Below are 15,526 nucleotides of genomic sequence, written 5' to 3' on the forward strand. Positions count from 1 at the left end.
ATAGTAGCCCAGGGCTATATGTTCCTTCTCTTGGATGTATTCAAGGTATGAACGTACGTCGAGATCAAACCACCGCCTCATAAATGCGACAAATTGCCATCCTCTGCAACTTTTACGCTCATTAATATCATAATAATAATAATAACAGTCACCAAAATAAACCAATTTTCCACTATCAGCATTAGTAAATAATATTGATGGGTTTTCTTCACTGTCTGTTGATGCTTGCAGTGATTCGGTGGGAATATTGGAGAACGGCTCGTTGTGTTTATCTCCAATGTTCACAACCCACTCTTCAAATTGCTGGGCATCATTACTCATTTCTGACACTCTTCACGATATATCCACAAACAAGCTGTTCTGAAAATAATGTTGAACGTGATTAAATGGTGAACACAGATATGCTAATCCAACAAGCATCGTTAATTGAAAGTTAAGCCTTGATTAGATATTTTGTAGAGGTAAAACTAGAGGTGTCAATTAATAGTGTTACATACGAATCGGGTGGAGACATATTTATTACCCATACACGTATTCAAATAAAATTTCCTTTACACGTTAAGTATTAAAAGATAGTGGGTAACAAAACCAATAATGAGTAATTATCAAATAAATTGATAGCTTATATAATTTAATTCAAAAACATATAGCATATAAATAGATATATTAAATACATCATGTATGGAATTAATATCATGAAATGTAAAAATAATACATCATGTCCTAATAAATAAATGAGGAGGGATCCAATTACACCTTTTTTGGTGTCACTGAATTACACTTTCAATTTACAAAGTTTTCAAAGTTCAAATAGTCAATTCAAACCATTCAACATAATTGATATATTAAAATGTGCTTGCAGATCAAATTTTACATTTTTTTTCGAATTTTTTTACTATTTATTAAGCATTTAACAAAATCGCTATATTCAGACCATTGAATTTTTGTATCCATCTTAATAAATAATAAAAAAATTCAAAAAAATGTAAAATTTGATCTGCAAGCACATTTTAATATATCCATCACGTTGAACGGTTTGGATCAACTGTTTGAACTTTAAAAATGTAGGATGTAATTCGATATCACCAAAAAATGGTGTAATTGGATCCTTCCTCTAAATAAATTGATATATTAAAATGTTGTATAAATCAAACTAATCATGACAATACAAATTATACAGTTATACGTGGAAATAAAAATTATCATATATAATTTTATTTTATCAATTAACTTAATAGTGTAACGGGTACGAAATAACTCTTATCCATATCCTTATCCAATAAGATAAGAACAAAATTTGTTCTTACCTATATTCATACTAGTAAAATTAACAAAAAAAAATTCTTTTTCATATCCGTCTTATAAAATGTAAGACAAATCTAATAAACGGATAAATTAAAGAGTTTCATTGACATCCTAGCTAGATAAAATAACAGACACTGTAATGGGTACTTCATAGATAATTCCCATATAAATAACAAAGGTATCAATATGAGATGACAGATTATATATATCATCAGACTATATGAGATCCCTTTCTTTTATAGACAAACTTTAATTTGAGTTCAATTTTAGCAAGTAAAATTCGACTTATAAATAATACTATTTTCCATTTTGACCAAATTAATTGTGTTATTAAATATTTTGATCTTAATATTAATACCATATGAGTAACATTAGACTAAGCTTTAAGGCCTTAATTAGATACTAAGTAAATATTGAAATTAAACTTGAAGTCAAATCATTATTAAATCTTAAAATGATCTAAAAAATTTCAACGGAAATTAAATATTAAATACAGCTGCTAATCAAAGAAGCATGGCAAAGCCATATGTATCCCGGTTTACAGAGGAAAACTGATAAATTTACAGAGGTAAAACTTACTGTTCGGAGAATCAACTAAGATATGGCAAGTGGAGATAAACAAACAAGCTCAAGCTCTTCCGAAAATATAATTGATATTATATATGGCAAGTGGAGATATATATTTTATTAGGCAATGAGGATACACCCAGGTAAGGTAGTCACCCTTATTTATATATAAGATACATTGGGAATAATAATATGTCCCTAACCTCACAAGCAAAGGCATTCTTATATATTTATATTCCAATGCAAAAGCAAGTGAAATTGGTATTGCTTAAAGATATATAGGACAGCTAGATTCTCTCTCTCTCTCTCTCTCTCTCCGTTTTTCTCACTTCAATTAAATAAGAGGAGGGTTCAAATGCCTCCATGTTTTTGTGCCTCCATCTCTCTCCATCATTTTCAAAGTTCAAACAGTCGATCCGAACCGCTCAACCTAACCTCCATACTAAAATATGTTTGGAGACCAAATTTTATATTTTTAGGAATTTTTTTACTATTTTTTTAGATAGGTACAAAATCAGTAAATCTAAACCATCTAAAAACAGTATTTTTGTACCTATCTAAAAAAATAGTAAAAAAATTCCTAAAAATATAAAATTTGGTCTCCAAACATATTTTGGGCTGTTTGAACTTTGAAAATGATAGAGAGAGATGGAGGCATGATGGAGGCACAAAAACATGGAGGCATTTGAACCCTCCTCATTAAATAATGCATCTTGATTAAAGAAACCTATATATTCCACGCAAATGCAGTACAAGAAAAGAACCAAGTCTCTTTATTCCCACATCAACATGTGTGTGTGCCGTTTATTTTAAAATTATTAATGCTCCTTGCTATTAATTTGTAGGAGTTTATAAGCTATAATTGGGCTTGGGCTGAGCAGGCACGGCCCTAGTGCTGTTCAGCTTGGGAATCCGCTCTGGGTCTCAAAATTCAAGGGGCCTAAGAAAAAATATTTTGTATATATATAAAAAACCACTACTAGAATTTCCGCTTTTTTCAAGGGTAGCATCTGTATTTTCAAGGGTAAGAAGGGCCCTTGGAAATAAAATCGAGTTTGCTGACACATTTAACTATTTTCAACAGTAGGCCCTTGGAAATAGTAGCACATGGAAATCCCTGATGCCAACCCTTGAAAATGCTTGTTATCCACCTTTAGAAATACTTTTGCACGACCCATGACCCGCTAAACAGAACGAATACTATATTTTATTGATAGCCCATATTATTTTCAAGGGACTACCCTTGGAAATGTTTTGGTAAGTCTGTTTATATTATTTTATAGTGGGGCTCATGGAAATGCTGGAGCAAAATACTCTTGGAAATATTTTGTTGATTCAGTTTATATTATTTTATGCTGAGGCCCATGAAAATGCTGGAGCACACTCTTGAAAATATTTTATTGATTCAGTTTATATTATTTTATAGTTAGATATAATATTTTCATGAGGCTACCGTTGGAAAAGTTTAGCTCCTAGAGACAGAAACAATCTTGTTTATTTGAGATGCCCCTTTGAATGATAAAAATAATAAATCACAACAATAAAACTAGTACAATAAACACCCACAATTCCAATTAATACTAAATTATATAAAAAGATTACTAAATAACACAATAATGATATCATATTATCCAAGTATCATATTTACAAAATCAAAGTATCTCATTATTCAACACACAATTTCATATATCTATGATCAGTAAAAATCTAATCAGTATAAAAAATCCAGCTACAATTTCTCTCAAAACAAGAAAAGTGTAAAAAAATCCACCTACAATTTTTCTTTTTCTTTGTAATCTGATCATTTGTCAATTTCCTTGTATGCTTCCATCTCTAATTACTAGACTAAGAGGCAAAAAAGAAGAAGCAATATCAGCTCTCTTTTTTTTTTTTAATAAAATGAGGTTATGGAATTATTTATAAGCCTATACATTTTATCTTAACATAAACTTAAAACTAATACCAGTACAAAAAAAAACTGAAATTATTTACAAGGAGAACAACACTGCGATAAAAATACAGAATGACAATATCCACTGGAGCACTGTGTTCCAAATATCCCAACAAAAAAAATTGCCTTATAAATAATTATACTTATAAAAAATCAAAATTAGGAAATAAATGTCAAGCCATTATCAGGTTTGTAAAGATTAAATTGTCTTAAATTATTGCAAACTTAGAATAATCATGGAATTGGAAAATATAAGGTAGCTTTGTATGTCCAGTATATAAATAGTTATCATCTTTATAGAAAAAACCTGATGACACAATCAACTTAAATAAACAACTTAATATCAAGTAATGTTTAGTGCCAGACACTTGATCTTGTCTCTCTTGCCACTTCTTTAATTTTTTTCTTGTTTCATGTATCTGCAATCAAGTGAGGCATCTTATCTTAGATGATAATATGAACATCTTCATAATTGAATAAAAACAAAAAAAATTACACAAGATCAATCATACAAATGCATACATTAAATTTATGTCGTAAATAATAATTCTATGTACAAGTACGAACTGGTACAGACCAACCTTTTAGTCAAAAGTATTTGTTATTATGTGTTGCTGTTATATCGAAATATAAACCACAAATTCCAGACTGTAACCAGATCAGACCAGTTCTAATTCATCGTTTTTTGTGTAATCTTGCCATCAATAAAAGCACATTATAATAATCCAAGGAAATTTTGTCTAATACTCCGTAGAGATCAGTAAGAATTCAGAAAAATGTCAGGGAAGGAATTACCTTGTAGAGATCCAAGACAATGTTGTCAAGGGAATCTTGGGCCTGATCAGAGCAGCGATTTATGAGAGACTTGATGGCATCGATTGCTTCTTCAGCTCGATTATGCTATTTCATCACTATGGCCATATCTTTTAACGCAATGTCGACCCGATCTCTTTCATTTATTGCCGCCCAAAATAGCACTATTGCTCGGTTTGATCCTTGTCTACCAGCTGAAAAATTGAAATTAAGAATTTGTTAGAACTGAATTTTTTTTATTAATGAATACAAAAGAACTTCAAGAAGGAGAATCATACCACAACTTATTCAATAAACACCATATAAGCCACTCTATCAGACCTATAAGACAGATTCGAAAGTATCTTAAAGAAAGACTAATTCTTGAAAATTTTAAGTGAAATTAGGATCCTAAATTTTTATGGAAGGATTTTTTTACCTGCATACATATATTGATCAAGTTTCTATTGAGATACGCACATGACAGATCAATAGGCATGAACAATAAAATGATCATTTTTCTTATTACATCTTACAAATGCTTTAATTAGTGCATATAATATATTTGAACTGCACTATAAAGGTTTTTTTTGAAGTACATAATAAGCAATGCTGAGGCATAACTAAACTATTCAATTTCAAATTTCCTTGGTCCGAAAAAAGAGTATAAAGATGCTATTTAGATTATCGAATTTTAATTCACATCAGGCTTTTTTCTTTTAGATGGTACATTGAATCTTCATCTGTCTCAAGAATGCACTGTGAATCACTTACAGATGCCGCCGTAACGACCCATCCCAATCAAATTCTCAGCATAACAACTGAATTGCGATCCTTTCCTTTATGTGCACATAAAAAAAAGGAACCTAATAGTGAACTTTTAAATATTTCAAGTAAGATGCAATTTCAACTTACCACCATTATACAGCAATTATAGTCTGGTCATAGAGATAAACACAAACACATGATGAAATCACTAAATCAAGTACATGCAACTATATGTCTGATTGAGAAAAAAGATAACCATGTCCAACTAGAGAGAGATCCAAATAACAAAATAATATCTGCAGGTTATGTGCCAGACATAATCCTCATGATATAAAAACTGAGTCACATTTTTTTATTTTAAGAAACAAGAAGGATTTCAACGGCAATACCGGCCCCAACAAATTGGGTATCATTCAAGTACTGATTGTACTATGACTTGGTATAATTGGTAAGGATGACATCAGATACCAACCTTGGAACACAGGCCGGCATGACCTGTGCATCTTGTGTCACAGTGACATTGAGGTGACAGTGAGAAGGGTAGGAAGGATAATTTGGGAATTGTTGTTCAATACCTGGTACAGTTTCATCACCAGTTGAGTTGGTACATGGTACAAGGCTGACCCTTGAATTGCTTTGCTAATTGCTCAGCCAAGCAACAAGCATTTGAATTTTCGGTTAGGGTTGTGAGGTTGAGAAAATAAAAATAGCTATATTTTAATTAAGTACAATCAGCCCAAAGAGATAAAATAGACGTTTCTGATTACTGAACAAGGTTTTGATCAAGTTTGGATTAAAAACCATTTTGTCCAGATTAGACAAAAAAAGAAGCACAATTGGGCTATCATGCCTTTTCATTGAAACAGATGCTCTTGCTACTGCCAAATTAGGCAAATTAGGCAAAATAGGCTATATTAGGCAAATTAAGTTCATTTTAGAGTGAGTCTAGTGACATTTGCTACAGCCATAGGCAAATTAGGCATTTGGAGAGATTTGCTACAATAACAGAACCTAGAAAAGAGAATTCTACTGCCAAATTAAGCATCATAGTAAAAATTGAACAAGTTTTCCCCAATTTGCAACCCTTTGCTACGGACTAAACACACCATTGAACGAGTTCCTCTCAAAATTAACAAAGATAAATAAAAATATATTCAGTGCAACATAACATACCAGTTTACTGTCGATCGATAGAGAGACGACCAAGACTAGGACTTTATTCCGCTCCTGTGAAAAGCCGTCGGCGTTAGGGTTTATCTTTTTGGTTTTGGTAGAGAAAAGAGTGAGGGGCGACGCTAGAATAAATGAAATTTCTCGCTTCAATTTCTCCCCAATCGCAGTAGCAGCAACTAATATATGAAATTGCCCAACAATTAATTGCCAATTTTAATGTATCAATTCCTTGTTTTTCATTAACACAGATCCGATATTGTAAAGAATTTACCAAAGAATATCACAATAATTTAAAAAAATAAAACAGAAAATAATTACCCCAAATCCTTGGTAAACCCAATTGTCCCAATTTCTGCACATTTTCCATTTAAACGGACATGTAGACATGGAGAAGGAACGGCGGAGTTAACCATGGAGAAGGAACGGCGGAGTTGGAGTTGGGTATGGAGAAATCGAGGCCGACATGGAGAAGGAATAGCGGCGGCGGGACTTGACAGGGTAGGTTGGGATCGAGACAGTGAGCACTGGAGAAGAAGGGATCGGGGTTGGCGTTGGAGAAGGGGCTCGGATCTGTTTTCTTACAGAGTTGAGAGAGAGAGAGAGTAGAGCAGAAAGGTTTCAATTTGGTTTTGCAAAAAAATGCCCAAGTCCTCAGGTAGAAGAACTCTCTGTGTATCAACTCTCTCTGTATGGCATATTTGCGTTCTTACTCGTGAATTCATATCACCTGAGGTAACATAATTTTTCCATTTTAGATTGGAGCCGTCTGATCAGATTTCGTATAAATATTGAAAGATCCATTGCATTTCACCTAGAATGGATCTAAACAGAAATATTATGTTACAGTAGAGAATATTGAATCCCTTGTACAGCTTCTAGAATGGAGATATCCTTTGAAATCAGGACTCTTCATCACCCATCGGACGGGTCTGATTTGCAAATATATAAATTAGATAATAATTGTACAGCAAATAATATGAAATTTTTTTGAAAAATATTATGTATATTTTTTTATAGCTTCTATGACGAAATCATACTTATGAATGTCAAATTTATAGAATTTCATCATTATTTGTCTCTTAAAATTGAGTCAATATTTATGGACCGTTCATTTTTACATAAGTAATTGACGGTCGATTTGAAACAAAATGATTTTAAATTTATTTTGAAATGATCAAGACAAAATATTGAACATAACCAACATAAAACTTATGAAGTTTGATCACGTATGAGCTTCGATCCGACGTGAAGTGTTTATAGCCATTCGATATTGCAATATTCCGTCAACTTGATGGATGTGTAAATGAAAATAAAATTTCATCAAATTTTGCTATGATAAAATAAATCCAGTTCATTTTCATTTCAACGGTTCCGATCGATCAACGGACGATACAATCCCGTGAGTCTTCATTAACTCACGTAGCAAGAGTTTATGTTTCATAGAACATAAACTCTTGCTTCATGAGTTCATGAAGATGTACGGGAACGTATCGTCCGTTGGTCGATCCGAACCATTGATTATGTTTAATATTTTCCCTTGATCATTTCATAATAAATTTGGACCCATTTCATTTCAAATCAACCGTTTATCGCTCACGTGAAAATAAATGGTCCACAAATATTAGCACATGATGAAAGAGAAAATAGTGATGCTATTCTATAAAATTGAAATTATAAATATAATTTGACTATAAAAATCGTAACAAATTTGAAAATATATATTTTATATTTTTTCATATTATTTATTGTGTATGCATTACCTAAATTTATTTTGTTTCATTTCATAATATCTTTTTAAAAAATTGGTTATACACATGTAAATCATAATTTTTTTTCACTATTAAAAAAATCTTGCAAAATTTTTTTATTTAATATCTTGCAAAAAATTTATTTTGAAGCCATTTCAATTTATAAATCAATTAAACTAAAATTAAAATACAAAATGTACTCAAATTTGTATTGGCTGTCTAATGTTTTCAAAAAGCCAGAATAGATTCTTTCTTTCATAGGAACAGAGCAATTTAGACTATAAACAGCGCATCAAATATATCAATTGAAGACTGCTCTTATGTTTACTGTGCTGCATGAAGCTAAAACTGATCTGTCCGGATCCGAAATTTTTTTCCTTCCCTCCGACGCCTGATACATTTCACTGAATAGCTGTGGGTATTCTATAAGGCAATATAATATTTCTATTTAAATCCAACCTTAGATGATGCACATGCTTCTTTAATATTTGTGCATAATAATGATCAGACGGTTTCGATCTAAAAGCAAATATCATGTTACCTCAGAGCATATGAATTCGTTTCTTTTCTCAAATCTCAATCTGAGAATCTCTCCTCTCGTTTTTTTTCACTTCCCTCCCTAAAATTTCACTATCCCGCTCTCCCATTTTCACTTTCCTCCCGAAATTTCATTATCCCGCCGCTCTCCTCGCTTTATCCAAGTCCATTAGAACTTTCGTCTAGGGTTTAACTAGTCTTCCTCTTACAGCCGCACCCAGTTACTCACCCTTTGACTCTCAACCTCAGGACTTCGTCGTTCTCGATCTCCTCCTCTCCGCTCATCAGATCTAAGGCTTCTCCCTTCAATCTTTCTGCCCATCGGATCGACGCATCTTCCTTCAGGTCAGCAAATCTCTCAAATCTCAACCTCACCGCTCTTTTTTACTAAACCAATCCAATCCAATCAAATTCCGTTTCATGCCATCTAATTAGCTTTTACATATGCTTTATGTTTCTCAAAATTTGGAACCTATTCATTGCTCACCTTCATGCTTTCTGTTAAATCTGAACTTTTCACTGATTTTGGTAGAAATATGGTTAGATTTTGACTTGTTTGTGCTCCAATCAGACTATATAGTACTGATTCATTTTGAATTTTGCTTTCTTTTATCCACATTTCTAATTCAAGCCTCTTCTTTCTATTGTGGTCTAAACTAAACTAAACTAGGTAAATTTTATTAGCTAAAGTTCGACTGTTATTCCACTTCCAGATCTAGTATACAAAATTCCTGCACAATACATTTTATAATTTAACCCCTTCTAATTGGCATTTAAGATTGAGATTTATCTTCTCTCCTATTATACAAATTTCCCCTTTTATTATCTTACAAAGTTGAAATGATCTCATTTAACTGATTTTGCTAAAAAAGTTGAAATGAGCGACTAATATAAGTTTCTTACAATATTCTTCCATTTTATTTTCTTTTTATTTAGGCAAGTGTGTGTGGGTGTGTACATTAATAGAAACATCTAATAATTAATTCTAGTAATTTGTGTTCTGATTAATAACTGAATGGGGTGCCCCTAGGTGTGTGGGAGGTGTGTTTGTTCTGATTAATAACTGAATGGGGTGCCCCTATTTTTCATGGCATGGTAAGATTTTTTATTCATGGCCTCTTTTAAGTGAAGCCGATCTCCCTATATCTATATTTAACTTATTTCTGTTCATTTATAGATGTTAACTTGGCAAATTACATGTAGGGAGAGGCACTGGTTATGGGCTATGATGATATGGGGTATGTTCCTGAAAACTAGATTCAATAGCATATTTTCATTATGGTAATTAAACTCTCTGTACTTGTTTCTGTAGGTATGAACTATGGAAACCGTACTTGAGGTCAATGATGGAAGCTGATATGAGAGCTATTAGCATGGGCACCAAAACCAAATCCCAAGTTCTCGAGGCTTGTTTGCAACAGATGAAAGCTTGTTTTCTTGATGTATTCTTGACAGTTACAAATACCTAAAACTGCCCTTATTTTTTATTTTATTTTGAAATTTTTTTAGTTTTCAGGCAAAAGTGAACAAAGCAAAACTTTTAGATGCCATGCAAGTGTTTTTCCAGAGGTATTAACTCCTTCTTTCTTTTTTTTCCTCTATCGAAAGAGCATAATTACATTATTGTAATGGTACCAACACAAACCAACTGATGTTGTACCTGCATGGATAATAATATCAGGTTTGTAACATTGTATTGTCTATCTGTTTTTCTTTTCTTCTTTCTTATTGTATGGTGTTGTGACTGGTAGAAGACCCAGCTCGTACTAATAATTGATATACGCAAATCATACCTAACCTTTTAATTTACCATGTGATTTTCAGATCAAATAGACCTCAAGGTGGAGATGTCAACCAAGGTGCCGCAGTGCGTCCATGTGGTGCATGCCCTGAATTTGACATGGCATTAAGACGAACACCAGTACGTTATAGTTTTTTTTTTTCCAAAAACTTCTTTAGGCAAGTATCATAGTAACTTTTAAATAGTTTTAACATTTATGTCTTTATATTATATAAAACAGAATGGTGCCTTCATGGTTGGTTGCATGCGCTCCCATTAGTAAGTTCTCTTTTAATGTTCAATTTTCATTAATTTTCATTTTACTTTTAGTTGCCTCATTCTTAAGACCTTTGTTTTAATAATCTACAAGGTGCATTTTACTGTGCACATTGAAAAAAACTACAGACCTTCATACAAATAGACTTGTGATTACTGGATGTAATTTTTGAAACATGATCTGAATATAGGCATTGCATTGTGGTTAGCTGCACGAGGTGCTGGAACGTAGATGGTGAGATCTATCAACTGTTAGAAATAGCACCAACCATCAACAAGAGTAAGCAAGCACATAATTGTTATTAACCTTGACTACTGCTCATTAATCCAACGACACAGCATTATAATTTGTTAATTTGTAGTTGGAAGGCAACACAAAAGTTCACATGGTTTAGAGTTCCATTAATTCTTGAAGGAAGAGCATAAAAACAAAGCTCTCCTGATAACCATGCATTTCATGTATTTGGAGTGATTGGTAGATAATTATTAAATGGAAATGTTTATGATGCAAAATGGGTACTAAAATGTTGGTGTGTGGCTGAAGCATAATTGGTGCATACTAACAGAGGTTTATTTTAAAATTCAAGGGGTTTAGAATATTTCTTGCATTAGTAAGTTACTGAGTTGTAAAAATAACATAGCTATACAACTTTTCATTAAAAAAAATTATTAAATAAAAGTACCCTTTTTTTCTAAAAAGATACAGGTGGAGTAACAAGATTTGTGAGTATCAAGCTCAAACTGGATAAGAGGTTGCAAGGAGTGAAGCCGCAATGATCCAATGGTGAGGGCAAAATGTTTTCATTGGTAAAATTGTACCAGTATATATTTATAAATTCTGAAAAAGCCAGAATTTTTTTGGAAATACTGTGTTGCAAGGTGTTGAATTTTTTTTTTGGAAATACTGTCTTTAATATTTCCAAGGGATAATATTTTTGGGTGTATAGCAATGTGCAAGTACACGGTGTTGTGTTGTAATGGGTTTTTGACATTTTTTGATACAATGTGTGTTGATTATGCTATGTTAATGCTTTATTCTTATTAAAAGGTTTATGCTTATTAAATGATTTATGATGTTTTTCTCAATGTGTTTTCTATCGATTTGTAAGATGTGTTCTCAGTTAGAATGGGAATTGGGAATTGTAAAGGAATACTGGGTTGGTACCGGGAGGATTGTCCAATGAAAGCATTCTGGTACCAAAAATAGGAGGCTAGTAATTCCAGGGGTATATCCATGAAAAAAATGCACGGGCCCATTCAAATAATATCGCCAATTTCTGACCAAGTGGGGCCCACTTTCGCTGGTCATGGATATGCTGGGGTGGGTCCCCCGTAAACTACCCTTGAAAATACTCAAGTGGGTCCCAGGGGTGTCACCCTTGGAAATGTTCAAGTGGGACCCATGTTCCCTCCCCTTGAAAATAATCTGGTGGGCTCCACGATGCTCCCCTTGAAAATAATGTAGACAGTGGCCAAATTTGAAAGTATTTCCAACGGCCCTTTTTCCAAGGGTAGTCTCTTGAAAAAAACTAGAAAATAGTATTTTCAACGGTCCCCTTGAAAATACTGACTATTTCCAAGGAGGGTATTATCAACGGTAGTATTTTCAAGGGTAGCGCTTGAAAATGGCGATTTTTGGACTTTTTTCAAGGGTAATCTCTTGGAAAAAACCATTTTCGGGAGCATGAAAAAAGAGTGAATTCTAGTAGTGAACAATGTGTATATATTAAAAATAAATAAAATGTTCAAATAGTTGATCCAAACTATTTTAACATGATATTCATATTAAAATAATTATTTTTTTTGTTCAGAATCTTCTAAATCAATGGATTTTCTACCTATCTCAACAAATAGTAAAAAAATTCCAAGAAAATGTAAAATTTGGTCTCCAAGCACGTTTTTATACGGATATCATACTAAACAGTTTGGATCGACTGTTTGGTTTTTGAAAATGAAAAAAATGACTTAATAGACATATAGTGTTGAAGTACTTATCGAAGTGTATTAGCCGGTCTCATAAAAGAATTGTATATATAAAGAGTCTCAAATTTTCTTCCGCTCCAGACTTCAAAATCTTCAAAACTGATCCTGGGACTGAGATGCATCTTGACCTTATTAATTATAAGTATGTATGCTTCTCAATTTTCTATAATGGGTCATCTTTTATTAAATTTTGAAATGCTAGCTTGAGTAATATATTGATAACCAACAAGACTTCACAACTTCACTATTTAATTTTTTATTCCCTATTTTATATTATTTATTTAGCGTTTTATGGCCTTAATTTATTAATTTTCAACGGATTCATTCATGAAAATGTTAATATGATAGCCATTAAAGACCTTGTTGATTATACAAAAGCCCATCTTTGCAATTGGGTTGGTTGCTCCAAAATTAATTGTCCAATATTTTATTTAAGATTAAGCCCAGCAAATTCATATCACCTAAAGCAGCTAAAATTTGAGTTTATACCTGGACCATCAGATCTGATAAGGCGCGAATATTAAAGGATCCCATTGTATTTTACCTCAGCCCAGATGGGTCCGGATTCTGAGCGGACGGTCCTGATCAAAACTAAAAATTATGCGTATTCCTCCAATCCACCTCCTTTTCCTGCTTCAACAAATTTCCAATTTTCCGTGGCTCACAGTGTAGTACTTCGTGAGGCAGGTTTCTTGATAAATTGAGATCTCCAAAAAAAACTATGTAGGTCCCATTTATCGACGCGCTTTAGATTTAAACACACAAGACCGACCAAAGAGGATCTGAACGCACCTCCAAATCTCGAGGAAAGACTTCCCAAATGGAAGACGAGAAATCTATATCTCAATCTCCGATTCCAAACCTAAACCCCAATATCTCAAAATCTAAAACACGAAATTAATCTGAATCTGCATCCAGATCTGTCTCGTGTCGAACAGATAAACGATTTGTATGGCTGTTGGGAGATATCTACATTTGGGTTGGTTGCTCTCAAATTGTGCAATATTTGTTTAAGATTAAGCCCAACAAATGTACACTAAATAGCGATGCTCCAAATTTGTTTTGTTGAGTCCAGAAATGTAAGCATTATTAGGACCAATTAATCCACATCCGAATATTCCATTAATTGTGGACAAGGATGTAAAAAAGACATGAGCAGCATCGGCGAGATATATGATGGGCCGAATTGTTGGACATTTGCAGAAATACCCATTCAATTTCTGGGCTTTTGAAAATCTCAACCCAAAAATATTAATTTACCGATAGAGAGGATATATAGAGGAAGAGGCGCAACTATGGCTAACATATTGCTAAACAAAGAGACATAATAGAGGGAGTGAGATAACGAGGAGATTTAAATTTTTGTGTTGAGCATTTAGTTACAGGTCTATTATTAATCTGATGTAATTACTTGGTAGCATGTACCAAGCTCTAAAAAAAAAAAGAAATGCTTGTGTATTATTAATCTGATCGATGAATTTTCGGTTTATAATGTGAAGCATTGTAGCAGGAGGTGTAATGGATAAAGACTGATAGAAGTTTGGATTCAAGACTCGCACCAAAGGACAAGTACCAGTCTGATAAACCATAAGTTAAGAACAAACGAAAAGCAAAACAAATTATGATTCGAGCTTTGTAAAAATGAAGATGCTATGAAAGAAACTCTATATGGCCAAACCTGAATGAACCATTTGATCAATCAAAGCAAACTCAAAAGGACTTTTGAGTTGAAATCTGGGTAAACAATTACGATTAAAAAGTGAATGTATATAATTGCATCCCTAAATGTGAAATAAACTCATAAAATGGAATCCTATTGTGAAAACAAATCTATCTGGGTAAACAGTTAAAATTAGAAGTTTGGAACGATCACACATGCAGCAAATTTCATCAAAGGTGTTCTTCAGCCTACAAGTAAACCAAGCAAATCAAACCCACAAGAAACAAATACCTGACGGTTAAAGCTCACAAAGTTGGCGCTAAGATCGAAGTTAGAAAAAAAACAGACAGGTGGGTCCTGCATGCCAGATTGAGTGATAAAATAAAAATAAAACAGAAAATTGCAGATGGGGCCATTCTATTTTTTTCCCCTTTAGGATATCCCATTCTAGTTAAGAGATTTATCATAATGATTCTGTCGGTATATATATATTAGAATTGCAACACTAGCTTTTGGTTGTTTGGATTAGTGCTAGACGGTCTTTGTTGACGATCAGAAACTACATTTTATCTGAGAAATATCAAAATACAGCTTGCAATTATTATATAATTGTTGCAGGGCTGTAATTGTGATGTTTCCATGTGTATTCTGTCAAATGTCTAATGTCATTAAAAGAACTGGTATAACTAAAATAAGGCATTGGGTCCCCAGGTTCTCTATATTCATTTTTTTTTTCTGTTTTTTATTGATTGAGGAGAGGTCCTGATATAAATCAACCATGAAATTATGGTTTTTAAAGGATAGATTTACTGATTATTGGCATGAGAGTAATTGAATAATATCACAGATTATAACATTGGAAGAAACACTGATGAGGAGGAGGATGTATATACCCTCATAAAAAAAATTCAAAATTAATAAAGAAAGATTTGTACATAATTAATATTTAATAGTTGAATACTTGGTTTCTTAGGTAAATTAATAAT

The 15,526-nt window shown here is 32.7% G+C and overlaps 1 protein-coding gene and 1 long non-coding RNA gene across 2 annotated transcripts; one reads left to right on the forward strand and one right to left on the reverse strand.

Moving 5' to 3' along the window:
* Positions 1-4,010: 4,010 nt before the first annotated feature.
* LOC144545265 (uncharacterized) lies at positions 4,011-6,838 on the reverse strand. Its single transcript, XR_013508453.1, has 3 exons — positions 6,557-6,838; positions 4,619-4,830; positions 4,011-4,242 (listed from the first exon to the last, which is right to left on the reverse strand). It is a non-coding gene; the product is annotated as an uncharacterized LOC144545265 (long non-coding RNA).
* A 3,185-nt stretch (positions 6,839-10,023) lies between these two features.
* Positions 10,024-10,887, forward strand: LOC144545330 (DNA topoisomerase 3-alpha-like). The gene is made up of 4 exons (XM_078293918.1): positions 10,024-10,079; positions 10,154-10,283; positions 10,358-10,410; positions 10,666-10,887. The coding sequence occupies exons 1-4, from the start codon at positions 10,060-10,062 to the stop codon at positions 10,811-10,813; spliced, it is 351 nt and encodes a 116-aa protein (XP_078150044.1). The 5' UTR covers positions 10,024-10,059; the 3' UTR covers positions 10,814-10,887.
* The last annotated feature ends 4,639 nt before the right edge of the window (positions 10,888-15,526 follow it).

Source organism: Carex rostrata, chromosome 27 (assembly GCF_964058835.1).
Source record: "Carex rostrata chromosome 27, lpCarRost1.2, whole genome shotgun sequence".
Taxonomy (NCBI): Eukaryota; Viridiplantae; Streptophyta; class Magnoliopsida; order Poales; family Cyperaceae; genus Carex; species Carex rostrata.